Source organism: Acomys minous (assembly GCF_964271855.1).
Source record: "Acomys minous genome assembly, chromosome: 8".
Classification (NCBI taxonomy): Eukaryota; Metazoa; Chordata; class Mammalia; order Rodentia; family Muridae; genus Acomys; species Acomys minous.
This window is the reverse complement of record NC_140489.1, coordinates 33,468,436-33,496,076: the sequence shown is the minus strand read 5'-3', so window position 1 is coordinate 33,496,076 and position 27,641 is coordinate 33,468,436. Positions and strand designations below refer to the sequence as shown.

The 27,641-nt window shown below is 44.4% G+C and overlaps 1 protein-coding gene across 1 annotated transcript; it reads left to right on the top strand.

Moving 5' to 3' along the window:
- Positions 1 to 1,283: 1,283 nt before the first annotated feature.
- Positions 1,284 to 27,641, top strand: LOC311603460 (uncharacterized protein; the record flags this gene model as incomplete). The annotated part of the gene is made up of 8 exons (XM_084792420.1): positions 1,284 to 1,926; positions 8,595 to 8,797; positions 10,083 to 10,685; positions 18,756 to 18,935; positions 20,888 to 20,998; positions 21,313 to 21,853; positions 24,967 to 25,169; positions 27,036 to 27,641. Exons 1-8 carry the CDS (start codon positions 1,443 to 1,445, stop codon positions 27,639 to 27,641), a joined length of 2,931 nt encoding a protein of 976 aa, XP_084648546.1. The 5' UTR covers positions 1,284 to 1,442.

The following is a 27,641-nucleotide window of genomic DNA, read 5'->3' as shown; positions in this document are numbered from 1 at the left end:
ACTCACAGCGATCCACCTGCCTTTGAAAAAAAAAAATTCTTTGAGCTTATCTAGGGTCTTCTTACAGGGCTGAGGAAGAAAGTGGACCAACACTGAGAAAACACCTGTTAATTCTCTAAGTATGGGAAGAGGAGCCATTGGAAAGCAGCCATCAATGCACATTCCCCTGGGCCAATCAGGGAGCAGACAACAGGCTTGCCTAGTTAGAGGTGTTTGGAGTCCTTCTCTGTCCAACTCTGACATCTGCACTATAAGCTCTTGACCTTGTCTGCCTGCTAATAGTCCTGGTCCCGGCCAGCATTGCTCCACTCTGACCTTGCAAGGTCTTGCTAGTTTTAGCCCTCGGTGGGGTCTGCGAGGCGTTTAACCTATGCTTTCTTTGTTTCTAGGTTATGTGGCCAGGTATAGCTTTATCATGGCCTTTTTCCTTCACTGTCTGTGGAGAGTTAAGGGTTATCATGGCTGCCAACCATGGTTTTCCTTGGTTACTTCATATTCAGTTCATACTAAGGGGAGTCTGGAATAGGTCATGGTTTTGGTTTTGGTTTTGTTTTCGAAGCCACACTTAAAATTTAGTCAGCTATGATTAGCTGCATTGGAAGAAGAGCATATTCATGGGTAACAGTGCCTTGCCTGTATTCCTTGGGGAGAGAGCTTGGGGAGGGGGGAGCCAGGCTCTACGTGCCAGCACTGGCTGTCCCATGCCACCCGCAAGCCCTTTTACGTCTCTTATCCCGATTTCACAGCTTGAACTCTAACATCGCTTTTTTGTTTTGTCTTGTTTTTTGGTTTTTTGGTTTTTATTTTTCGAGACAGGGTCTCTCTGTGTTAGCCTTGGCTGTCCTGGACTCACTTTGTAGACCAGGCTGGCCTCGAACTCACAGCGATCCGCCCGCCTCTGCCTCCCGAGTGCTGGGATTAAAGGCGTGCGCCACCACGCTCGGCATCGCTTTTAACCTCGGTCTCTGTTTCTACATAGCAGCTGCCTAAGCTTTTGTAACAAGTCCGTCTATGAACCCCTTTTAAATAACCCAGTTTGCCTGCCTCTGCCTCCCGAGTGCTGTGACTAAAGGCTTCTATAGACGTGGCTCTAGGTTCCACACAAGGACTAGAGAAAGGCTTAGTAAGGGCGTATGGAAGAGTAAGGAAATAAGGCCCTGTCTGTCCTGGATCACTAGAATTACAATCCCCTGGAATGTTTTGGCACAATCCAGATTTTTGGAATGGTATCTTTTCCAATCTTTCTTTTATACATAATTTCAACACGCAGCAAGTTGTAAAACAAGTTTAATCATTACGGATCTCCTGCACTGTGGTATTTAACAAACGCTAGGGGGCTTGGTACAGCAGCTTTCACCACGTGAACCCGAAAGGGTTTAAAACTCTTAACAGCAAGTCCCTGGTGGCCTAAAAGCATCAAACCAGAGCCAGAATCTGAAGCAATGAACGCATTTACCGCCCAGAACAGGATGGCACCTACAATGATCCTGGAGCCCGCAAATGGTTGCCTCTGCGACCAGCCAGTGCACATCTCCGTGCGCGGCCTGGCCCCCGAGCAGCCCGTCACGCTGCGCGCAGCCCTGCGCGATGAGAACGGCGCGCTCTTCAGAGCCCACGCGCGCTACCGCGCCGATGCCCACGGAGAGCTGGACCTGGCGCGCGCGCCCGCGCTGGGCGGCAGCTTCGCGGGGCTCGAGCCCATGGGGCTGCTCTGGGCCATGGAGCCCGACCGGCCTTTCTGGCGTCTGATCAAGCGCGACGTGCAGACGCCCTTCGTGGTGGAGCTGGAGGTGCTGGAGGGACACGAGCCCGAGGGCGGGCGGCAGCTGGCGAAGGCGGTGCACGAGCGTCACTTCATGGCCCCTGGGGTGAGGCGCGTGCCCGTGCGCGAGGGCCGGGTGCGCGCCACGCTCTTCCTGCCTCCAGGTGAGCCTCCCACTCTCCTGTGCTAGCAACCTAGCATGCTTCAGGGGTGCAGCACCTGGGCCCCCCTCTTCCCTCTTCCCTATGGAGCTCTTAGAGGTCGGTGGCTCCTGGAAAAGGCTGGTGGACTTAAGTGCATGGCTGGGTGAGTACTGAACTGAAGGTCACCCCAGGAGCAGCGTTTGTAGTTGCTTTGGAAAGAAAGCAGAGCATCAGAGCTCGCCCAAGCCTGGTGAGCTAGAAATCTGCACAGTGATTATGAGACCCACGGGTGGTTGTGCCCGAGTTCATGTTTGTCGTCCTCTGCTCTAGAACAGTCCTTCAGGCAAAGTGGGCCAGCACAAGCATGAGGGAGCTTTCAAACTTGCAGGACTTTAGTGCCACTCAGAGTCCGGAATCTGAAAGTGTGCGTGTGGAGTGCCATGTGCAGGAACGCCAAACTCAGATAGCCCTAGTTTCTCTATTATCTTCCACAGGTAACATTCCACAAATGTTATCTGCCTTTAACATTTAACATTTAGGTGCAAAATCCTTTTAAAATTATGCTAAAATTTAATAAAAACTGTAATATGCTGCAAGATGCTCCTCCCTAGAAAGTACAGCCAGAAAAAGTAAAAAAAAAAAAAAGTTTTGCCTGTTTTACTACAGGTTTGTTTCTAACTGATTGTAAATGTTTAAATTTACAGTGTTCTGTATATCTTGGTTATAAATGATTGGATAGTGAGTATGGTTAAAAATCTGTAACATCAAAGCCAGGCGTAGTGGCACATGCCTTTAATTCTGGTATATATTTAACCTTGTTTTTACTAGCAATATTAAAAAAATACCTTTTTTTTTTTTTTTTTGGTTTTTCGAGAGAGGGTTTCTCTGTGTAGCCTTGGCTGTCCTAGACTCACTTTGTAGACCAGGCTGACCTCGAACTCACAGTAATCCTCCTGCCTCTGCCTCCTAAGTGCTGGGATTAAAGTGTGCGCCACCATGCCCGGCCCAAAAAATAACTATTTTAAAACTGAGACATACATGAAACTATTGTGTTCTGTAGTGAAGGCCAAAAAAGTTCCTAGTCTCTGTATTTAGGGATCGTGATGCTAAAGGGGCTTCAGTTAGTGGCTATCATTTATTATAGACTATTAAAAGATAATTAAGACATACAGATTGTTGGTTGCCTCATAAATAAATATATTCTTTAAAATATCCCTGAATGTGCTTATGGTCATGACTGAGTGCCAAGATGGGCTTTATTTGACTTCCTATATTTGTTTTCAAAATTAAACAAAAAAAAAACTCCTAAATTATTACATATTTTTAAAGATAACTAAAAAATACAAGTTGATGGTCAACTGTCAGTTAAAACAACAACAACAACAAAAAGATGCCCTATTCCCAAATTCCCAATATGGGATATATAGTTTTTGGTTGTTCAAATTTTTATATATTGGCACAAAATTAAGATTATATTTCGATTACAAAATACTATGTATTAATTCTTTTTAAGGTATTATTCTTATGTAATTTTGTTTGTTTGTTTTGTTTTGTTTGTTTATTGTGTGGCCTTGGCTGTCCTGGACTCTCTTTGTAGACCAGGCTGGTCTTGAACTCACATCTATCCACCTGCCTCTGCCTTCTGAGTGCTGGAATCAAAGGTGTGTGCTACCACTGCCTGGCTCCTTATATAATTCTTAAGAATACTAAATACAGTTCTAACCCTTTTAAAAACTACTATCACAAACCATTTAAAATAAAGTACAAACTGATGGCAAATCAAACTAATGGTTTTGTTAGGTACTAGTTCAGTTAATCATGAGCGTTTTCTAAATTAATCAGTCATTCTGTTTTATGTTTACTAGACAAATAGCTAAGGACAGACAAAGATTAAGCTCAGATATGTTGGCCCTCTCAAGCTTGTCAGAGATCTGCTGAATATGACATTAAATATATTTAAACTTATTATGACCGAGATCTCCCAAATCCTAACAGTGACTCCCCAAGGTCTCCAAGAAGATTTGGCCACGACAGATGACTCAGCGATGGTTTATGGTGTTCTAACCACTGGGCTAGACTGCCCCAACGCATTGCCCAATGCTAGGCCCAGCCTGTACTGTGGACGCCTGGAGAGTTATTGCCTCACGTTGCTAAAAACGATGTGACGTCAGTCTTTCCCATGTTCTTCCACAGAAAAAGCCTCTCATCTTCCATGCCTGATGGCCTCTGCATATGGTGCCATAAAAATCGCATAAGCGTGGGTGAGACTACTGTCTGGATGGTAGGCTGGCTAGTCATCTCTGTCAATTTAATTGATACATAAATTGTTCTAGGCTATCCTTCTCAGGTCTCTGATCACACTGATGGCTAAGCTAATGGTAGCTTGACAGCTAAAGGACAATTAAATCCGCTGTTAGTTCGTTAGTCAAGTTCATCAGCTAGCTAAAACTACTAGGTACTAAGTCTCTTATTTAAAAAAAACAAACAAACAACAAATTTGCCTTACTCACAGACTTCATATTAAAAGATAAATAAATTTTCAACTATTCCTTCATTTAAATGGCCGCTCCCAGTAATCAACTGCCTGTATCTCCTTGTAAATAACTAGATTTAAAAAAAACAAAAACATGAAGTTTACATAAATCTAAAGATTTTAAAGAGTTTTAAGTTATAAAAATCTAAAAGAAAATGTCTAAAAATCTAAAAAAGTGTTTTAAGGTTGATAAGTACAATTTTAAGGGTCTAAAAATATTTTTAAAGTTTGATAAATGTTAGTCAATTATAAAGGGTCTAAAAAGATATTTTAAATTATATAAAATTTTAACAATAGTAATAAAGTTCAGATAAGCTGGTAAAACACTGACTATTTATTATTCAGTCACAAACTCAAGGTTTTCACTTGCCTCTGGTTGTCTTTTGAATGTTGACTTGTACGTCTCATTGCTGGGTCTCAAAGACGTGAGTATAGTGCTACTGTCTTCTAGACACCTGTCAACTGCTTTTTCTAAAATATAGATCTCGATACAATAATAATATTAATAAATTCATATAAGCTTCAGAAAATCAAAAAGTCATAAAAGCTGGGTCCACCTGCCACAGATTGAATAAACTCTAGATAAGTATACCCACCTGTTTCTAAAAATAAAATTTTTCCTGCTCCTGAGATTCTTTACCTTCCCCAAATTACTAAAAAAAATTGAATTCTGTCCCTAGTCTATATTTGTCCCAACAGATTTTCACTTGGCTGACAGACTCAATCCCAGGATCACCTGCGGACTGCAAACAGCTAAACTCTGGACTTCCTGAAAGCTGATGTTAACTAGACCAAGTGATGTGATTGCTCCCTGTCCTTCAACTAGATCATCAAACCAGATGCTTCTAATGAATGCCCATTGCCCACCCTTTGACTAACATTTCAGTCTTACTTGGCCCCTGATAACAACGTCCTAATGTCAGCTAAAAAAAAAAAAAAAGCTACCAAAACACACACACACACACACACACACACACACACACACACACACACACGGCGCCCATTATCCCACCTAACAGACTGAAATACTATGTCACAGTGAAACTCTCCAACATGAAGGACAAACGGGCTCTTAGTCCTGTTCCTGCTGGTTAGATCAGCTCTGCTGTGCCCACTAGGGAATCTGAATCAAGGATTTGATTCAGAGCAGGGAATGAAGGGACCTGACCTCAGGGACCTCAAACCCCCAAAGACCCCAGTTTGCTTGACTAGACCAACTCCATGACAGCCTTTGGGTTTTCACTTTGCCTAACTAGGCCAAGTTTCTAACAATTCCTAGAAAAACCACAAGGAGTGGACAGCTCATGGACAGCTAATCAGCTCATAGAACAAAATGGCTAGATGCCATGTTTTTATTACTTCATGGCCTTGGTGAGGAACACAGCTGGCCCCATCCAATCAAATTCAAGGCCAACTCCTGAGTAAGAGGCAAAACCTCAGTGACTCAAAAAGTCCCCAGTAACCAAACAAACAGCCAATCGTGAATCCCCTCTGACTCAATTCTGACCAATCAATTAAAGCTCGTCACAAACTGTCTATAAATTGAGCCTGCGGGCTCATTTTGGGCTCTCCGTCTAGAGGAGAGAGGCGATCCTAGCATGCTAGGATAAAACCCTGTTTTTACATACTGCCTTGGGGTCTTGTCTTCAGCACATCACCTGACCCCTAACACATGCAGTTCTGTTTCTTAGGTGATTTCCAGGAAATCCTTCCCAGTTGAAAGAGCCACAGCTTTGAAAGGGGCTTAAGTTCAGTGACCCACAGAGAGATGTTCTAGAGGATTTGGCCAATTGTTTCGCGTCCCTCTGAAATGCGTACAGAAATGGCAATTCAGTGAGGGTCTGAGGAACAGTTAAACTGCTAAAATTTCGTTTTGCACGCTCGCTTCGGCAGCACATATACTAAAATTGGGACAATACAGAGAAGATTAGCACGGGCCCTGCGCAAGGATGACACGCAAATTCGTGAAGCGTTCCAAATTTTTTTGCGCCCATGTGGCAGTTCACAACTGTAACTCCAGTTCCAGAGGATCCGACAACCCTCTCACAGGCATACATGCAGGTAAAACACCAATGCAAATAAAATAAATAATTTAAAGGCTTTTTTCGTTTTGCAAGTTTGAGTGGCCTGCGATAGCTCTAGGATAAGGAAGTGGTGTTGGGGACTGAGAAAGCGGTTCTTTGATTGAAAACTTTAAAGTGTTTATTTGTTTACATATTTAAATAGCAATAAGCAAAAATTCAAAAACCCAAAGGTTTCCATAATAAAAGGTCCCCTTTCAGTGGGAGATTACTATTACTGGTGTCATGGGCAACTGTTTCTTTACAGTTTTTAGTCTGAGGACCTAACTTCCTTCCCAACCAGGACGCTATTTTTAAAGTTTGGTTTTTGCTGAGAGCCCTGGAAGGTTTCATTCCTAGGTTCACCACCATTGTGTGGCTTGTGAAAGTCCCTGTCTCCCATCTGTGTGCTTACTGCAGTTTGTAATCAGTTAGGCTGGCCTCAGTCTCCCCATGGCCTGGCAGTCCTCCAATAACCCTCTCATATTGTAATCTGTCCTGGTTTGGCTTACCTGTGTTTGTATTTGGCGAGTCACCACATTCAGCTTCACTTTTTTGTTTGTTTGTTTTATTTTATTTTATTTTTCGTTTTTCAAACCAGGGTTTCTCTGTATAGCCTTGACTCTCCTGGACTCACTTTTATAGACCAGGCTGGCCTCAAATGTTTATTTTATTTTTTTTAAAAGATTTATTTACTTACTATGTATGCAACGTTCTGCCTGCATGCGTGCCTGCCTGCCAGAAGAGGGCACCAGATCTCATTATAGATGGTTATGAGCCACCATGTGGTTGCTGGGAATTGAACTCAGAACCTCTGGAAGAGCAGTCAGTGCTTTTTAACCTTTGAGCCATCTCTCCAGGCCTCATTTTTGTTGTTGTTGTTGTTGTTGTTTGTTTGTTTTGTTTTTGAGACAGGGTTTCTGTGTGGAGCCCTGGATGTCCTGGAACTCACTCTGTATGTAGACCAGGCTGTCCTCGAACTCAGAAATCCACCTGCCTCTGCCTCCTGAGTGCTGAAATAAAGGCGTGTGCCACCCCTCCCCCCAAGCTTCACTTTTAAAAGCTGTTAGGATGCCTTTTGACGTGCCAGTTCCACTTCCAGGATACTCCCTTGTTCATATCTGAGTATGTCTGTGGCAGCTAAGAAAACAACTCAGATACCCAGGAGAGAATGAAGCATTTCAGATAATCTAAAACCATCAAAAATGCGGTGGATCTGGGCTGGAGAGATGGTTCAATGGTTAAGAGCACTGGCTCGTCTCCCAGAGGTCCCAGGTCATTCAATACTCTTACACAGGCACATAAAATAAAATTAAGTAATCATTAAAAAATTAGGTGAACCTGTGTGAACTGATGGAGGGGGATAGAAGGGTGTGCAGGATATATATTGGTGTGTGAAAGAAATTTTTTCAAGAATGTGAGTATGACGTCACTGTTCTAAGTGATCAACTGTTTATATTTATAAACAATATAAATAACCTCGATATATAATTAGTATATGGTGCTTCTAGAGTTCACAGTATTTATCAGCACTGTAATATAAAGAAGAAAAGCAACAACCTCAAGGATCAGTTAAAAAAGGAAAGAAGGAAGGAAGGAAGGAAGGAAGAAAGAAAGAAAGAAAGAAAGAAAGAAAAGTTACACTGTATTCCTCAGTGTGTTATCCAAGATACAGAGCCCAACCCCCAATTAGGTACAAAATATTGTTGTGTGAGTTGCAAGATTCCAAAAAAGATGGTGTGCTGCTAAAATAGGAAAGAGCCCTTGGTTTGGGAACATCTGGTACCCGTGACACCTCAGCCCAGTGCTGGCCACTCAGGGCTGCTGCACACTTAGCACTGTGCTGCTGACCTGAGGACACCTGGGTCACCCACAGGAGTGAGTCTAGGCCAGTGGGGGAGAGCAGATCCCCCATTTGGCATTTTTAGGAAAGGTGAGGTCCTAGGTCTCCCACTAATACACTACCGAACAAGGCATATTTTCAAAAACAGAAAACAGGCTTGAATGTTCCATATCCCCCCCTTTAAAAAACAAAGGAATAAGATACCAAGACATTTGGAAACTCAATCTGCAAGGGGTGTTTTTTTTCTCCTAAGGAACTGGACCCTTTCCTGGGATCATAGACCTTTTCGGAACCGGAGGTGGCCTGCTGGAGTACCGGGCTAGTCTGCTGGCTGGGAAGGGTTTTGCCGTGATGGCTCTGGCTTATTATAACTACGACGACCTCCCCAAGAGCATGGACATCCTTCACCTGGAGTACTTTGAGGAAGCCGTGAACTACCTGCTCCGTCACCCTCAGGTAGGCCGTTAGAATATTTTAGTTTAGATTTTGGGGTCCTAAACGCCTCCACAAGCCCAAGTTGAATTTGCAACCTAGTAGCTTGAGGTTTTATAACAATCGCTATTTAGCCTTTTCTGCATCCACAGAGCAAAGCGTATTTAACTGGTATGGTCTCAGCCGCTGTGAGAAGGTTGGAACTCAGAAGTTTGAATCTCACAGGGTGACCAACCATCCCTGCTGGCTAAGGGGAGAGAGGGTCACCTCCTGCAGTGTCCATTTCCGGCTCAAGCTGAGGGTCGTCATCATCACCTTAGACACGAGTCCTGGCCTCGTGTCTGTGGTTGTGTGTCCAGCCTCCAGGCTTTTTTCATGCATTAAAGCACTCAGACTTGTAAAGATCTTGGAAAACCCCCATGGCTACTGATAAGCTTGTGGTCATCCCTTCAGCGAATCCTAGAGGATCTAGACACAGCGCGGACAGGCAGAGAAGACACGGCCGTGAGCACAGATACCCTGTGCGCACAGGGAGGGAGGGCTGGGGAAGAGGGAGAACGCAATTGTAAAAGCCCGTGTTTGTGGGGGCTGATGGGGAGCAATTGAGCTTCATTCTGAAGACTGAAACATTGCCTGTTGCTAACTGTCTAGATCAGTCTAGCAGTTATGACGTCATAAGCATTTCAGTGCCCATTACTGCTTACATACCAGAAAGAAAGTAAACACAGAAGGGAGTTAATAGTGATTCAGAGTCTTCTAAGGTGTCTTATATTGATTCTGTTTTTTCATATACACCTGATTATGATTTCATACAGCACAGATATACCATGTCTGCAAGACAGCTGTTTAATTACCCAAACATTCTTTGGGGGGGTGGGGGGGACTGTTGTTTTTAGGAAGGACACATTTTCTTTGAAGGGTAGGTCCTTCCTCAGTAGTTACATGTGCATCTTGTCACCTTACAAGCAGAATGTCCCCTGGGTTTGCCTTCCCACTTTTCCAGTTGCCAGGAACTGGTGTAAGTACAGAGGTCGCTGATATATAAGGCAGATTGGGCTAAATAGCAGACCATTTCCTGCCAGGTTTGAGCTTTTTTTTTTTTTTTTTTAAATGACGTCATCATGTTCAGAGCTTGACCTGTGGTTTCTCATTTGAGTGGCAGGTAGACTCTGAGCTTGGCAGATGCCCGATAACCCTTCCAGAGCTGGGATGATCTAGGGTCAGGCTCAGCCATGTGATGTCCAGAAGTGGGTACCACTCACTACCTTTCATGTGGGTTCATTCTCCTCCTCTTCTATGTCTTTCTCAGGTAAAAGGTTCGGGAGTTGGGGTGCTTGGCATTTCAAAAGGAGGTGAACTTGGCCTTGCCATGGCCTCCTTCCTGAAAACTATCACCGCTGCTGTCATCATCAACGGCTCTATATCCTGTGTGGGCGGGACTTTACACTACAAGGATGAGACTGTGCTCCCAGTGGGCATGAACAGAAACCGAGTCAAGAGGACCAAAGATGGCCTCAAAGACGTTGTGGATGCCTTGAACAATCCTCTGGAAGGACCTGACCAGAAGAGCTTGATTCCCGTGGAAAGGTCTGACGCGACCTTCCTGTTCCTCGTGGGTCAGGATGACCGCAATTGGAGGAGCGAGTTCTATGCCCGAGAGGCCTCCAAACGCTTACAGGCCCATGGGAAGGAGAAGCCCCAGGTCATCTGCTACCCAGACACAGGCCACTATATTGAGCCCCCTTACTTCCCCTTGTGCAAGGCTTCCTTGCACAGCCTGGTGGGTGGTCCTGTCATCTGGGGAGGGCAGTCCAGGCCTCATGCCATGGCCCAGGTGGATGCGTGGCAGCAACTCCAGACGTTTTTTCATAAACATTTGGGTGGTGAAGAGCGGACAGTCCCATCAAAACTGTGATTTTTTTCATTTAAGTTTTATTTTACTTAACATCTCTGATGTTGATCTCTCCTCGGAATACTTTCTCTACTGTTAGTGTGTGCATCTGTGTGGGTTTTTTTTCCCCTCTTTCATATCAGTGTATATCAATTGTATATCAATGTATTTCCCCTAATGTATTGTTAGACAAACATCAAAAGGGGCTGGAAAAATGGCTCAGCAGTTAAGAGCACATACTGCTCCTATAGGAACAAGTTTGGTTCCCAGTACCAGAAACAAGACGTTCACAGCTGAGTTTAACTCCAGCTCCAAGAGATCCAGAGCTCTCGTCTGACTCCTCACACACGTGCTCATACCCATACATGCACACACATGAAAGCATAAACAGCCAGGTGGCGGCGGCACACACCTTTAATCCGTACACGCAGGAAGCAGAGTCAGGTGGATCTCTGCGAGTTCGAGGTCAGACTGGTCTAAAGAGAGAGTTTCAGGACATCCAAGGCTATACAGAGAAACTCTATGTGAAAAGCAAGCAAGCAAGCAAGCAAGCAAACAGTGGACAAATAATGGCCTTTTGTCATGTGGGATCTATCTTGTGTATTCCACTGATTGTAGTTTTATATATGCAGACCTTTTCATGCCATCCCCTCTACATAGTCCGCCATAATTACTCAGAGAGCATATATGCTGTAGCTGGAATTCTAAGTCATCTGCAAGTGACATTAAAAGTTACATGTGTGTTACCTGTAAATGCCATTTTCTATAAGACGTGTCAGTCTCATCTGTAGTGGCACCAGCACCCCAATTCCTCATGAGTAACAGCTGACAACTCTAGCATCATATGTGTTGTGATGTCAGATGTGAATTTCTTCTTCTAGGTTGGAGTTCCCATCTTAGCCGCCAACTAAGAAGACTCAAAACGTATCAAATTTCAAAGGAAATTCAGTTTACATCTTTGTTTTTCTTTTGTGTGATTGAGGATTTTTTTTTTTTTCTGGGCAAACATGTTGTGTTGAATTCTGCCAAAGTTCCTCTTCCTCAGGTCCAGGGGAGAGACTGAGATGGGACGCAGAATCCAACGTCCACTTTATCTCTTAGGTTGCCAAGCTGATGGCTCCGGCAGCTGATCACAATGGACCATTGAAAGAAGGGGGGGGTGGGCTACAAAGTGGTTCCAGGACAGAGAAACCCTGTCTCAAAAAACAAACAAAACAAGACAAAAAAACAGAAAGAAAGAAGGAAGGCAAGGGCTCCTTCTCTCATGACTCAACCTGGCTGTGCTGCCACTAAGGAGGAGAATTTAAATTGACCACTTTTTTTCCTAGAGCCAGGGCTGCATCACTTCTAGCCAAAAACTCTAGGGGGTTGTAAAAAAGAAAAAGAAAAGAGGCTCTTTGATCCGAGATTAGCTCCTGTGCAGGAACAGGCTGCTGCAGAGGACTCTGCAGCCTAAAGTAAACTTCAGCCTGCCTGTCTTGGAAGCTTATTTGTGAATCTATAGGGAAACAAGAAATAAAAAAGAGATAGGGAACAGACCACTCACACACACAAGCATTCGAGAGGAAAAGGTGGATGAAGTTAAAAACGTCAACCCCATTTATTGTCTGGTCATAATTTTTATACTTCTGACACAAAGGTCTCTACATCAGAAAAGGAATTACGTCATAGTCAAAAAAGGCAATTAATCACAAACCTGATGAATTTGAAGATATAATAGGATAATAGGTTACTTTTTCTTTCTTTCTTTCTTTCTTTTTTTTTTTTTTTTTTTTTTTTTTTTTTGAGACAGGGTTTCTCTGTGTCCTGGGCTAACTTGTAGACCAGGCTGGTCTCGAACTCACAGTGATCAGCCTGCCTTTGCCTCCCGAGTGCTAGAACTAAAGGCATGCACCACTACCGCCCTGCATAGGTTACATTTTTTAAAGTAAAAACTAAACATTTCTTAGCCATGTACTTAAGTTCTTAGCCATTACATAAGTTCATAGCTAGTTCAGAATGACAAAGGTTGACAAGGCTTAACAGTTAACAGGGTCCGAGAGGTTATAAATTAGATATATGTTTTTTCAGTTAGGACTGACCTGGCTACACATTTTCCACATATTTCTTAGTTTATAATGAGTTCAGGACAACAGTTTTATCTATCTATCATTCCAAGATACAAAGTAAATTTAGAATGACAGTATTTTATGGCAAAGCTGACAAGGCATAAGGAATTACAGCGAAACAGTTTGTATATTTTGATATTAAGGCATATACTTAATTGAGACATTTCTTGGTGGCCCCCACTGTGCCCTGGGTTCAGGGGAAGTTCAGAGCCACTTGCCTTTACTTACGGCACCTAACAGGAGTAGTGGTGCCCTCTCTATAGCGAAAGCTTATCTGAAGGCACGCGTCTGTCTCGAGCCTGTCTCCTAGCCAGGCTTCTGGAGGTCCACAAAAGTATTTACTGTGGCTGTAAAGTTTCTATTAACTGCTAAAATTGTTTGAATCAATCCAGGAATTCCGTTATTAGGAATTAGTCCATCTGAACAGCAGTATAGCTTCACAAAGCTCCCGTACGAGGTAAATACCCAGGAAGTGACTGTTCACACCATGCCAGAGTTTTGAGAGCTATAGCAGCACAGAGAATGGTTACCAGAGGCTGGAAGCAGTTTTTCTAGGGTGAATTGTGGTACAGACCTTGCAAAATACCTGACTACTTTCCAGAAAGCCACGCGCCTACTGAACTTCCCCCAAGTCAATGGTTCTTGGCGAGATTCCTGTTTATACATAAGGATTTAAGATTTTGTTGCTTCAAAAGTTCAAAACACTTATTTAGCTTAATTACACAAGAAATTTTAATGATAAACATGCACGTAATAATTATATTACTAGACAGATAGTTTCAAAATAACCAACATTTCTTAAGCCTTAATTATATTTAAAATAAAAATACATTGACGATTAACGTGCCTTGCTGTCTTAATATTCTTTTAAATTTGTAAATTATTTATTGATTGAGTTTTTTGTTGTTGTCTCAGAGGTAGAATCTCACTGTGTAGTCCAGGCTTGCCTAAAACTTATTACTATGTAGCCCAGGCTGTCTTTGAATTCACAATCTTTCTGCTTCAGCCTCCTGAGTGCTGGGATTATAGGCCTATGCCACATGCCTTCCTGCCCTTCCCCCACAACAATGATTTTTTTTTCTTTTGTCTTTTTCTTTCTTTTTTTTCTTCAGGACAGGGTTTCTCTTTGTAGCCTTGGCTGTCCAGGACTCACTTTGTAGACCAGGCTGGCCTCGAACTCAGAGATCCGCCTGCCTCTGCCTCCCCCAAGTGCTGGGACTAAAGGTGTGTGCCATAAACCACCCTGTAGAGCTGCTCTTAACTACTTACTACTCTCCAGTGCCACCAAGTGTTCTTTTTTATTTTCTTTTTCTTTTTTTTTTTAATGTATGAATGAGTGTTGTGCCTACATGAGTGTCCGTGTACCATGTGTGCAGAGCCTGTGGAGACAAGAAGAGGCCATTGGGTCCCCTGGAACTAGAGTTGTATGTGGTTGTGAACTGCCGTGGAGGTGCTGAGAATCAAAGCTGGTTCCCCAGGAAGAACAGCTAGCGCTTACCTGCTGAACCATCCCCCTAGCCCCGGTGTTGTTTTGTTTTGTTTTGTTTTGTTTTTGACACAGGGTCTCTCTATGTGGTCCTGGCTGTGCTGTATCTCGCTATGTAGACCAGTCTAGCCTTGAACTCATTGATCACTAATTAAGAAAATGCCCTACAGCTGGATATCATGGAGGCATTTTCTCAATTGAGGCTCCCGCCTCTCTGATGACTCGAGCTTGTGTCAAGTTGACTAGCCCATAAAAGTGACCCCTTGTCAACCTGACACACAAACATCACTTTCCAATTACCTTTTCTCTCTCATTTATCCCCAAGATGGAACGTTAATATAAAACACAAATAACTTTAAAAGTCCTTACAAACTCAAACACATTAAAAGTTCAGTCTCTTTAATATATCCAATCTCTTTAAAAAGTTCAGTCTTTGTGTAAGGGAGGGCAGCCCCTCTCCAGAATTGGTCCAGTTATGCCCACATCTCGAGGTCCCCAAAGACCACTCAGAAGCCACTTCTGATGTAAGTGCATGAGGGTTGTTTATTCAAGTCCAGGCAGGGACTCTCTCCCTTACCCATGCAGCAGATTGGAAATGGGAGCCCGGGGCTTAGAAAGTGTGTGGTTTATGAGCTGGGCGGTGGTGGCGCACGCCTTTAATCCCAGCACTTGGGAGGCAGAAGTAGGCAGATCGCTGTGAGTTCGAGGCCAGCCTGGTCTACAAAGTGAGTCCAGGACAGTCAAGGCTACACAGAGAAACCCTGTCTCGGAAAAAAAAGTGTGTTGTTTTTATAGGTCTTAGACAAAGAAATGGGTTTTACAGTATATTATTGCGTGGCATTTGTGGGGGAATATTGCTCTTTAAACTGATTGGTACTAGTCCAGTATGAGTCTGGTGCCAAACCACAGATGATTAACTTCTAAGGAATAACTTTTTCGGAGGTCTGGGGGAACGTCTGGACTTTTAGTACTTTCCTGTTTTCCAGCAGATTGGTTACTCGGTGTTTCTGTGCCAAGTGTATCTTCTATGGGATTTTCTAGATCCAGAGTTCAAGATTAGGTCTCCCAAATACAGAAATGGAAATTTTAAGCAAAACAGAGTTACTTTGGTCTGTCAGTACAGGCCACACTCAGACACCATATTTTAGCACAAAGGAGATTTATTTCCCCCGAGTGGACTGCCAAGGCAGGCAGCAAACAGCAGCACAGCAGTAAGCAGCAGCAGGTATTTCTGCATGAGTGGGTTGTTTGTTTGTTTTTTTTAGGAGAAAAAGGCGGAGTCTATACTAGGATGAGTTTGGTAGGTCCTGGTTGGACATATTAGCCAAGTAATGAATTTTTATTGTTGGCCCTTGGTGTCTGGTCTCAGGAATGAGTCAGTGGCCAAATAAGGGAATAGATCTTGGTGCTAACTTTAGGAATGCAATCTTATGGTTTTTAGCAAGGGGGAAAAAAGGGAAGAAAAGGACAAAATCTGTCACTGCCAAGTTTGCTGGGCTCGATCCTGCTAGAGCCTTTCACTTTCAACTGTAGGCTTCTGTAAAATCAAAATTAAGTTAAATAAGGGATGATCCACGGCACAGTTACAATCTGAATAAAGCAAAACCAATTTCCCAACAGTGTAAATAACTCAGTGTCCATTTGTCTAGGACTAAGTCAGGATCTTCTGGGCTCCTCCAAAAGGTTTAGGTGCCTTCTCCAGCTCTGCCCTCTGCAGCACACACAGTTTTGTTTACAAAAGAAAATTCTTTTTGCTGTGGAAATCTTTCTGGAATAAACATCCCCACACCTCTGAGAGTAGAAGAGAGATTTCACTGTTGGACTGAAGCCAGAACAACTCCTGAAAAGCTCCCATCTCCAGTGCAGACCGTATTCTCATTTATTTTTACTCCAAAACCACAAAGCGGGGCAGTTAAGTGAGCAAGATTTCACAAAGGAGTACCTGGCAGTCAACAGGTTGGTATGTGGCAACGGCCTGGCATTCCATTCCAGGCAGCGAGAGTGAAGTCACCCTACGAGAGTAGGCAAGCAGTGTTTTCAGTAAATCACTAGATAAAGCAAATAATCAGATTTTAATAGTTGGTCTAAAGCCGGTCATGGTGGCGCCACGCCTTTAATCCCAGCACTCAGAAGGCAGAGGCAGGTGGATCGCTATGAGTTCGAGGCCAACCTGGTCTACGTAGTGAGTCCAGGACAGCCAAGGCTACACAGAGAAACTTTGTCTCGAAAAACCAAAAAAAAAAAAAAAAAAAAAAAGAAAGAAAGAAAGAAAGAAAAAACAAACACAATAAAAGTAGCAGCCAGACTTGTCAGCTAACTAAAGGACACTCAGGTCACCCAAGGACCTGATGAATCGTTGCCTGCTGCCTTACTGAACAGGCTCTGTGAGACATATTAAGTAGTACCCCCATAGTCCCTTAGCGTCCCCCCAAGCCAGTGAGCCACCAATATTGCTTTTGTCATACAGTCAACCCTAGACGTAAAGAGAAAGCTCCAGAAATTAGAAGTATCTGAACGGATAAATAGTCTCAACGTTTGGAAATCACTCAGAAAGTTTACAACAGCTGAGCCAAAGGCTTGAGACAATGATAAAGGTTTTGTTGTTGTTGTTTGTTGTTTTGCTCTGACTATGAGCACCTGAGCAGAAACTGCCTGAAGGAAAGTTAAGACCTTGACATAACAGTACCTGGTTAGATACTATTAGCTGTAAAAAGTTTCCTTAGCGTCTGCTTTAAGAGCAGTAGAAGGTGGGCTCGGAACGTCATGCTTTACAGATATTTTACAATAGAGAACCTCTTGGCAGTTAATTTAGGCTTGGCTAGCACATCTGTTGGTCTGGGACTGGAAGTAAGTCAAGTTTTTTCTTTGTTAAAGAACATTTAGTTTCAAGCTATGTTGCTATAACAATCATGTAAACACAGTGGCTTTAGCCTGGGGACATTTATGATTAAACTTTCCCAAGTATTGCTTAAGAAATAACAGTCAGGTCATGCTGACCATTGCTTGGAGATTGACTGATTTTTTTTTTCTGTATGCTTTATTGTAGGTTATACAGAACTATTTGTATTTTTTGTTAGATTGTTTTCTTGCACTGTTAATTTTTAAAGGCTCTATTGATTGTAAAAGAAGAAAAAATTCATGATGTAATCTGTAAATTAAAAAATTGAACTTCATTTTAATAAAATACTGAGGTTGGCCCAAGAAGAGAGGGCAATCAAGTAACAGACGTGAGAGAGTAAGGTGGAGAGAGATGGGGAACAGCGAGAGAGACGGATAGCTGGGGAAAGGTAAAAAGGCGAGCAAGCAACAGACGTGAGAGAAAGAGAGCTAGAGAGAGATGGGAAACAACCGGAAGAGAAATAGATGGGGAGCCAGCAAGCGAGGAGATAGAAAGATGGGTAACAGCAAGATAGATAGATAGATAGATAGATAGATAGATAGATAGACAGACAGACAGAAAGCTAGTAATCAAGCAAAGAGTTAGTTGAGGGCCGGGCGTGGTGGCACACGCCTTTAATCCCAGCACTCCGGAGGCAGAGGCAGATGGATCGCTGTGAGTTCAAGGCCAGCCTGGTCTACAAAGTGAGTCTAGGACAGTCAAGGCTAACACAGAGAGACCCTGTCTCAAAAAAACAAACAAACAAAAACAAAACAAAACAAAAAAAGAGTTAGTTGGACATATAGACAGCAAGTGAGACAGAGACGGAGACAGATAGAAAAGTTCTCCTGGGCTTTAAGACTTCAGCTTGTACCGCATATACCTGAGTCTCTGAGTCTTTCTTTTTCTTTTTCTTTTTTTTTTTTTAAATTCTTTTTGGCTTTTTGAGACAGGGTCTCCCTATGTAGTCTTAGCTGTCCTGGACTCACTTTGGAGACCAGGCTGCCTCCGCCTGCCTCTGCCTCCTGAGTGCTGGCATTAAAGGCGTGCACCACCACCACCTGGCTTTTTTTTTGCAGGGGAGGGGGTGTTTCGAGACACAGTTTCTCTGTGTATCCCTGGCTGTCCTGGACTGGACTCATTTTGTAGACCAGGCTAGCCTTGAACTCACAGCAATTCACCTGCCTCTGCCTCCCAGGTGCTGGGATTAAAGGCGTGCGCCACCACTGTCCCGCTCTCCGAGTATTTCTTTTTCCTCCATTCCTCACCTTCTCCTCAACAACTAGTTCCTCTAACTAGTTGGTCAGCCAGCGCTTGGTTTCCCTTAACCAGTCATTCACTGCCTGCTCAACTCTCCATACCACGGCTCCTCCCCTCTTCCCTCCTCTTCCTCTTTCCCAGAGCTGGTCTTGGGGAGTGGCAAAGTCTGAGACCCTGGAGAAGACCAGTGGCATATCTGTCCAAGAGACTTGACCTGCTCACAGAGGGATGGCTGGCACATTTAAGGCCCATAGCTGTCACCAGCCTGCTGATAAAACAAACAAAAAGCCTGACAAATTACCGTAGGTGACCCAACACCAAGCCCTACTCCTGAACCAACTCTGCTTCAATTCCCTAAGATGTCAGCCCTCAATCCTGCCAGTCCCCTGGCTGACAGTGACCCCACAGAACCCCGGCATGACTGTCTTGAGGTGATCAAGCCTGATCTGATTGACTTCCTTCTGGAAACACCAGAGAAGCCACCCAAAGGTGGGAGTACTTTCGTCCCAGACAGGATCAGATACACAGGGGCAGCAGTGGTGACCCAGGGAACTTTCCTTTAGCTCAACAACCTGAGCTTTTAGGTCTGATTCACACCCTGTTGGGGAAAAGACAAGGCTATCCCATATACACTGAGGTAGTGTGTGCTTTTTACCACGGCTCAAGTCCATGGGGCTCTACACAGGGAAAGAAGATTGCTAACCGCGGCAGGAAAAGAAATCACAAATAGAAAAGAAATCCTAGTCCTATTGCATGCTTTTTGGTTACCCAAGAGGGTAGCCATTGTCCAATGCAAAGCACACCAAAAGGGGGGGGGGCTCCCTAGAAGCCAGAGGCAAGAGACTAGGTGACTTGGCCACCCAGGAAGTGGTCCTGGAACAGGTGGAACCCCACTTCCACCCAGGTCTTTATAGCCTTGCTAGAGCCCAGTTTACTAAAAGCAGGGCAATCCTGACTTGTTGCAACAAGAACTAGCCAAGCAGAATACACAAACAGGAGGGAGGAGGCCAGACCCATCCTTCCAGCAAGCATGGGAAGGCAACAGGTTACAGATGCCCAGGTTACAGCCACACACCTGGGCTTTACTCCTCAAGCCAGGTGTTACGTTCCAACATTGGAAAGCTCGATTAAAGACATCACTTTTAGATGTGCCCCCTGTGCTCAGGTAAGCCCCAAAGGGTATTCCTGAATCAGTATTCCCACGTGTAAACAAACCTAAAAGGTGTACTGTCATCGAAGTCCAGGAAAAACTGAGGTGGAGCACGAAGTCAGCAACTGATCACTCAGCAGACTTTTCTCTGAGGGAACAGAGCTTGATTCACCGTGGCCTCCGAAGTTTTCCCTGTGGCCAGTGACAAACTCTTTGGGGGCCTGTGGGAAAAAGGGAGGGAAGAAGCATACACAACACACACACAACACACACACACACACACACACACACACACACACACACACAGTAGATGAAGCAAGCTTCAACAAGCTCCACCAATGTGGTTACATTCTATTTTCCTTTAAGTGAAGGATTACAATGACTTTGTGCAGAAAAACATGTTTCCCAACACTCTCACATGATCAAACGCTCTACATATTGTGAGTGAAAAACAAATTGTTTCCAAGATCCCACATACATTTGTAACCAAGCAACTTGTTATAGATTAATAAAATGTAAGCAAGCAAGGTCATTTTCTCAGCCAGTTTCTATTCACTGGCAGGGTGCAATTTGCAGTTACAAAGAAAGGATCAATTATCTTATTATTTATCTTAAAAAGTGATCTTACTAAAAAAACCTTAACAGAATCACAAATCTAAACTTCTATATTAAAAAGTTAGTCCTTTCTACTATAAATCTTCAGAATGCACATCTATTATTTGGCATTTTTTTAAAAAAGTCAAATCATATCAGGAAATCTGAAGGCAAAAATGGGTACAAGAAATTAATCACCACCTTGATCACCCTCCCAGCTTTAGCAAAGAGAGTCATGTCAGCCAGTGCTTGACTTCTGAAACCTCAAAGCCCACCTTCAGTGACGCACTTCCTCCAACAAGGCCACACCTCCTAATCTCCAAACTAAACATTCAACTATATGAGCCTATGGGCACCATACTTATTCAAACCACCACATCGTGTTCCATTCTGACTAGCCCTGAAGTTCCTTTTTTAAAAAATGTGTTATATGTGTGGTGTGTGAGTGTGTGTGTGTGAGTGTTTGCACGTGTGGGGAGACACACTGTGTTTAGTGGTGCGTGTCTAAATATACACATGTGTGGGCATCCATGTGGAAATTGGTACTGTATGTGTCTGTATGTCTTTCTCCATCACTTTTCACTTTGTTGAGGTACGGTCTCTTGCTGAATTCAAAGCGCACAGATTTCAGATAGTCTAGTTAACCAGCTAGACCTGGGCGTCACTTGTCCCTGCTTCCGGGATTACACGCCAACCTGGCTTTTACAAGATCGCTAAGGATCTGAACGGTGGTCTTCACACTTGCAGGCCAAGTGCTTTATCCACGAAGCCACCTCCTCAGACTCTCGGAAGTATTCTGTAGTCTACAGTGCAGACTTTACCTTGGCAGGGCGGGCCGAATCTCCTTTCCTTGCTGACGTACTCAGCCAAACAAAGGCACACTGCCTGGGTTTCAGAGTTAAATAGAAGTACTTACTGGCTCCTGTTTGTATCAATCTGATAGAAACTAACTTTGCTAGGGGAAAAAGAGCTGCAAGTGAGTAACAACCCAAGTGAGGAAGGTTCAACAGCAAGTTTCTCAGGATCACCCGAGGGTATGGGGACAGTGATTTTTGCAACTCAAACTTTGTACCTGTATTTCAACATCACTCTGAAAAACATGTGGCATTACAAATCGATGCATTCAATGAACTACGGACTTTAACAACGCGACTGCCAAAGGAAACAAGTAGGTCAAGGGTCCCCTTGTGATCATAGACTCCAGGAGTCAGAGACACTACTCAATCTACAGTGTTCTGATTTTTCACGGTGTCAGGATGGTGCCAACTGTGAGGCTGGAGCCCGCGGGCCGCAGCTGCTGGGACGAGCCGCTGAACATCTCCGTGCGCGGCCTGGTCCCCGAGCAGCCCGTCACGTTGCGCGCGGCCCTGCGCGACGAGAAGGGCGCGCTCTTCAGCGCCCACGCGCGCTACCGCGCCGATGCCCACGGAGAGCTGGACCTGGCGCGCGCGCCCGCGCTGGGCGGCAGCTTCGCGGGGCTCGAGCCCATGGGGCTGCTCTGGGCCATGGAGCCCGACCGGCCTTTCTGGCGTCTGGTCAAGCACGACGTGCAGGCGCCCTTCGTGGTGGAGCTGGAGGTGCTGGAGGGACACGAGCCCAAGGGCGGGCGGCAGCTGGCGAAGGCGGTGCACGAGCGTCACTTCATGGCCCCTGGGGTGAGGCGCGTGCCCGTGCGCGAGGGCCGGGTGCGCGCCACGCTCTTCCTGCCTCCAGGTGAGCCTCCCACTCTCCTGTGCTTGCAACCTGGCATGCTTCAGGGGTGCAGCACCTGAGAAAACCTTGCGGACTTTGGTCCCTGGAAAGAAAAGCAGCAAGTGCTGTTAACTACTTAGCCATCTCTCCAGCCCAATTTGTGATTTTTCTAGGGTGGAAGGGGGAGAAGGGTATTGTTTTGGTTATGCCTTAGTACTTCTTGTGACTGTGATAAGATACCACGTACAAGGCAATTTATAGAAGAAAGAGTTTATTGGGGGCTTGCTTACAGTTTCAAAGGGCAGGAAGCAAGAAGGCAGGCATGACTCTGGAACAGTAACTGAGAGATTATGTCTAATCCACAAGCACAAGGCAGAGAGAGAAATGGCATGTCCGTTTGAAACCTCAGAGCCCAGTGACACACTTCCTGCAGTAAGACCATACCTTCTAATCCCTCCCAAATAGTTGCACCGATTGTGGACCATTTTCTTTTCTTTTCATCTTTTCCCCACCCCCAACCCCGAGACAGGGTTTCTGTGGGTAGCCCTGGCTATGCTGGAACACACCACTCTACAGACCAGGCTACCTTTGAACTCAGAGATCTGCCTACTTCTGCCTCCTGAGTGCTAAGATTAAAGTCATGTGCCATCATCACCCTGCGCCATTTTGATTTAAACATCTACACGCTACCATAAAAACTACATGGAACTGTTACTATGTAGGAACATGGCATTTGAGGCAACCTTAATCCATATGTTTCTGGAGCATGCTTACTCAGATTTGGCTCCAGAATAAACTGTCTCTTATTCCTTCTGAACTATGTTTTATATCAACAAATGGAGTTTTCATATGTCTATACTTGAACTGACCTACGGATGTTAAAAATATGCAAATGTTTGCACAGGGCGGGAGTATATAAGGGCATATGGGGTGTAGGGTATATGAAAGAAACACATTGCAGAAGCATGTATGATACAATCTAACATTTGTAAGCAAGCAGATACGTTTGATTAGCTGGAGTAGACATTCACCATTAAGTAAAAAGGAAGCTAGTGTAATTATAACATCAGAACCAGGAAGAATTTCTTGCAGACTGAGAAAACAGAAACAAACAATAAGATAAAGTTAAAAGGAAGGAGGAGCAGGTGTGATTTGGAGAATTGTAACAAGTTCAAGGGTAGCCTGGTGCTACAATGGTAAGTTTCAGGTCAGCCTGAGCTATATAGTAAAATTGTGTGTGCTGTATGTGTGTGTGTGTTGTATATATATATGTGTGTGTGCACACACATATATACATACACACACACATATACAACGAAAGACAAATAAGAATTTAAAATGTAACAAAGAAAATTAATACACATTAATAAAGCCATAAAGCACCACTGAAAAAGAGGCACCAACTTTAATGTTCAGCAACACATTATACATGGTACAGATTGCTTCTTCTACTGCCCTCAATTAGAAAAAGAGTGGCCTTGGTCTGTAAAGATAACTTTCCTTTGCCGGGTTTAGTTGTTCTCTTGGAGGCTGACTGCCTCTGCCTGCTAACCCAGGCCTAGTCCTGGAATCTTCTAGCCTCCACACCATCCTATCTAGCCCTAGAGTGTTCTCAGCCTCTAGGACTTACTGCTGAATAAGCTCAGCCTTTCTTGTTCTTTCTGAGCTCTGGCTGAATGGTTCAACTCAGCTGTTCTGGCTCAAACTCGTCTCCCAGCTGACTGATTCAATCTGGCTTCTCTCCGCTTCTCTGAATTGCTCTGCTTGGTCTCCAGTGATTTGTTCTAATCTTCTGGCTCCTTCTCATTCTCTGGCTTGCTCTGTCTTCAGCCTGCCTCTGTGAAACTCTCCCGGTGAAACGGCTTCCTTTATCTTTCTCTGGGCTGCTCCTTTAAGTAGCTCCCGTTCCTCTCTGTTCTCATGAGAGTTGGGCAGATCTTAGTCTGTCAAATCTTTCTATGATTCATCACTTTTGCTGCCACTCAATTAGACATTACTTTCAAACATAGGTGCTTCCTTCTACAAACTATCTTTACCTTCATTGTTTTAGATTAAAGTCATTTATCACCAAGCCTGGACCTAAGCTTTTGTTTATCTGAAACTTGCTCTATACCAGGCTGGCCTTGAACTCAGAGATCTGCTTGCCTCTGTCTCCTGGGATTAAAGGATTTCAGCTGGATCACACAGACTCAGAAGGTCTTTGGATATGACCTCGTGTTAGAGCAGGCATGTTGTGAATTAAAATTCTGCTACATTGGTCCTTGCTAATTATATTTTACTCCCGTTATATAAACCCAGGAACTAACCACATGGGAGGCAGATCTCCATGTTCGAGGCTAGCCTGGCCTACATAGTAAGTTCCAGGACAGCCAGAGCTACACAGAGAAACCTTGTCTTGAAAACAAAACAAAACAAAACACTGCCCCTCCCCCCAAAATCCAAGAATTTGGAGCTCGAGAGATGGCTCAGCAGTTAAGAGAATTTGCTGTTCTTGAAGAGGACCAGAATGCACCTCCCAGGACCTACATGGCAGCTCACACTCTCTTAACTCCAGATTCAGGGGATCTGGTGCCAAATTCTGGCATCCATGGGCCCCAGGCACATAAATATAGCCAAACACTCATACAGATAAAATAAAGATTAATAATGTTTTGTTTTTAAATCTAGGAACTTACAAACAAATACAGGGAAGTGTGAACTTGCTTTGGCTATTTGACGGCAGTCTTGAAAATCACAAGCCTTGGTGCAGAATGTTCACATACAACCTGAGAATTTAGAATTCCTTTCCCAAACTTGTCAAGACTATCAAGGATAGATTTTGGCACCACAATGCTTTTGAAGCTCAATTAATTAGACCTTTTCATTGCAAGCATATACTTTAAAAGATTCTGGATGGTTTAAATAGGAAAGAAATATACCAGAGGGCTATTGATTCAGCAATACAATAGAACAGGCATTGGGAAAGCAGAATCAGAAAACCAAGAGAACCCAAGGGAGGCTGTAAAAAGAACCAAAGACCTAGTCCCAGCACCCAGCCAGGAGCTGATCACGATGGATGCTCCGGGCGCAATGCAAGTGATGGTTACCTGAGTAAACAGTAAACTGTCTCTCCCTCTTGTTTCTTTCTTTCTAAGGAACTGGACCCTTTCCTGGGATCATAGACCTTTTCGGAACCGGAGGTGGCCTGCTGGAGTACCGGGCTAGTCTGCTGGCTGGGAAGGGTTTTGCCGTGATGGCTCTGGCTTATTATAACTACGACGACCTCCCCAAGAGCATGGACATCCTTCACCTGGAGTACTTTGAGGAAGCCGTGAACTACCTGCTCCGTCACCCTCAGGTTGGCTGTCATCTTAGTCTTTTGGTTTAGAAACATTCAAGACAGGATTTTCAACCTAGTTGCTGAGGCACAATCAAATAGATATATTTTTATTGTTTTAAGAAGTTTTTGGGGGGTTGTTGTTGTTTTTGGTCCTTCAAAACAGGTTTCTCGGTGGGGGGGGGGCTGGAGAGATGGCTCAGAGGTTAAGAGCACCAGCTCTTCTTCCAAGGGTCCTGAGTTCAAATCTCAGCAGCCACAGGGTGGCTTACAACCATCTATAATGAGATCTGGTGCTCTCTTCTGGCCTGCAGGCACACAAGCAGGCAGAGTGCTGTATAATAAATAAACAAATACATACATACATACATACATACATACATACATACATACATACATACATAAATACATAAATAAAAAATAAATCTTTAAAAAGAAAACAGGTTTCTCTATGTAGCTTTGGCTGTTCTGGACTCGCTTTGTAGATCAGGCTGGCCTTGAACTCACAGCGATCCACCTGCCTCTGCCTCCCGAGTGCTGGTATTACAGGTGTGTGCCTCCACCACCTGGCTTTTTAAAAGGGTTTTAATTATACAAGTAACTTTCCTGCGTGCATATTTGTGCACCACATGTATGCCTGTGAAGGCCATAAAAGGGTCTTGTATCGCTTGGACCTGGAATTAGACACAGCTGTGACTGCCATATGGGTGCCAAGCACTCAGCCCCAAATATTTAGTATTTTCCAAAGTCAAGAAGAAAGTAAGTTTTTGAACTAGATGATCTCTGGAGGTTTTGAACTAGAGTTGTTTGGAAATCTGATGATGGGAACACACAGACCAACAGTAAGTATTGTGTTTGGTCCAGAAAAGGGCTACCTGGGATACAGGAACAGAGAGTACTAAGACCAGGCTAGGCCGAGGTAAACCACAGGAGGGCTGGGGTCCCTTAGCAGCATGCTTGCTTTGTGTAAGTGTCTCTCCAGCCCCTGGGTTGCTCTGAGCACTAAATGACTCATACTCGTGAAGTCCCCGCAGTAGGGCCCACCACTAAGTGATGAACATCATTCACTCGGCAAACAGTAGAGGGGTGAGGCATGGCTGGATACAGGTGAGGAAGACAGTCAGGTTCCCGTGAGCTTGGCGTGTGGTGTGGGGAATGCCTATGGGGAAAAGGAGAACCACATTCAGAGGGAACAAGGAAGCTAAGAGGCCATTGAGGAAAACTAGCCGAAGTGAGAGTTGATGGGAAAAGCCTTATCTTGCAAGGTGAGTGCTTACCTGTTAGAAGTGGAACAGTCATTGCCTGGGAGCCTAGCCTACCAACAGCGATCTTGTAAACCTGTCAGCGCCTGCTACCGCTTATGTGTTAGAAAGAAAACTGACACAAAAAGAAATGGATAATGGGTCAGGTCTGTGAAGGAGGATGCATTAACTCCTTGGCTTTGTTAATATACAACTCTCTGGTTTTACACTATGTATATAAACCATTAAATAGGTAGCTACTTAGTGACCTCGAATAACTCTTCGATAAAAGTAAGCACTAATTTCAATTTTTGAGATTTTTTGTTGTTGTTGTTTCAAGCATTTCTTTGCTGGTTAGCTTTTATGTCAACTTGACACAAACTAAAGTTGTGGTAGAGGGGGGGAACCATAATTGAGACCATCGCTTTAAGATTGGTCTGTAGGCAAGTTCGTGGGGCATTTTCTTAGTTAGTGGCTGACGTGAGTGGGCACTGATTTGAAGAGGACTTCATCACCTTTCAAAAGGCAAGATGGTACAGAGTGAGATGCGGGCTCAGGGCCGCCTTGCATCCGTAGATTGGCATCACTAACTGTCCTACCCTTTAGGCGTATTCATTCCCCCTTCTTTTCTCGGTGTCTTTCGTAGGTCAAGGGTCCAGGAATTGGCCTGCTGGGGATTTCCAAAGGGGCTCAACTCTGCCTCTCCATGGCCTCTTTCCTGAAGGGCATCACGGCTGCCGTCATACTCAATGGCTCCATAGCCAATGTTGCTGGAACATTAAACTACAAGGATGAGACCCTGCCCACTGTGGGCATCAACCTAACACAAATCCGGGTGACCAAAGATGGTTTTATAGATACTATAGATATCCTCAAAGTCCCTCTGGAAGGACCAGACAGGAAGAGCATCATCCCTGTGGAAAGGTCTGACGCGACCTTCCTGTTCCTCGTGGGTCAGGATGACCGCAATTGGAGGAGCGAGTTCTATGCCCAAGAGGCCTCCAAACGCTTACAGGCCCATGGGAAGGAGAAGCCCCAGGTCATCTGCTACCCCAAAACAGGGCACAATATTGAGCCCCCTTACTTCCCACTGTGCAAGGCTTTCCGACAACCCTATTTTAGCATGCCTGTCCTCTTTGGAGGGGAGTCCAGGCCTCATGCCATGGCACAGGTGGATGCGTGGCAGCAACTCCAAACTTTTTTCCACAAACATTTGGGTGGCGGAGAGAGGCCAATCCCAGGAAAACTGTGA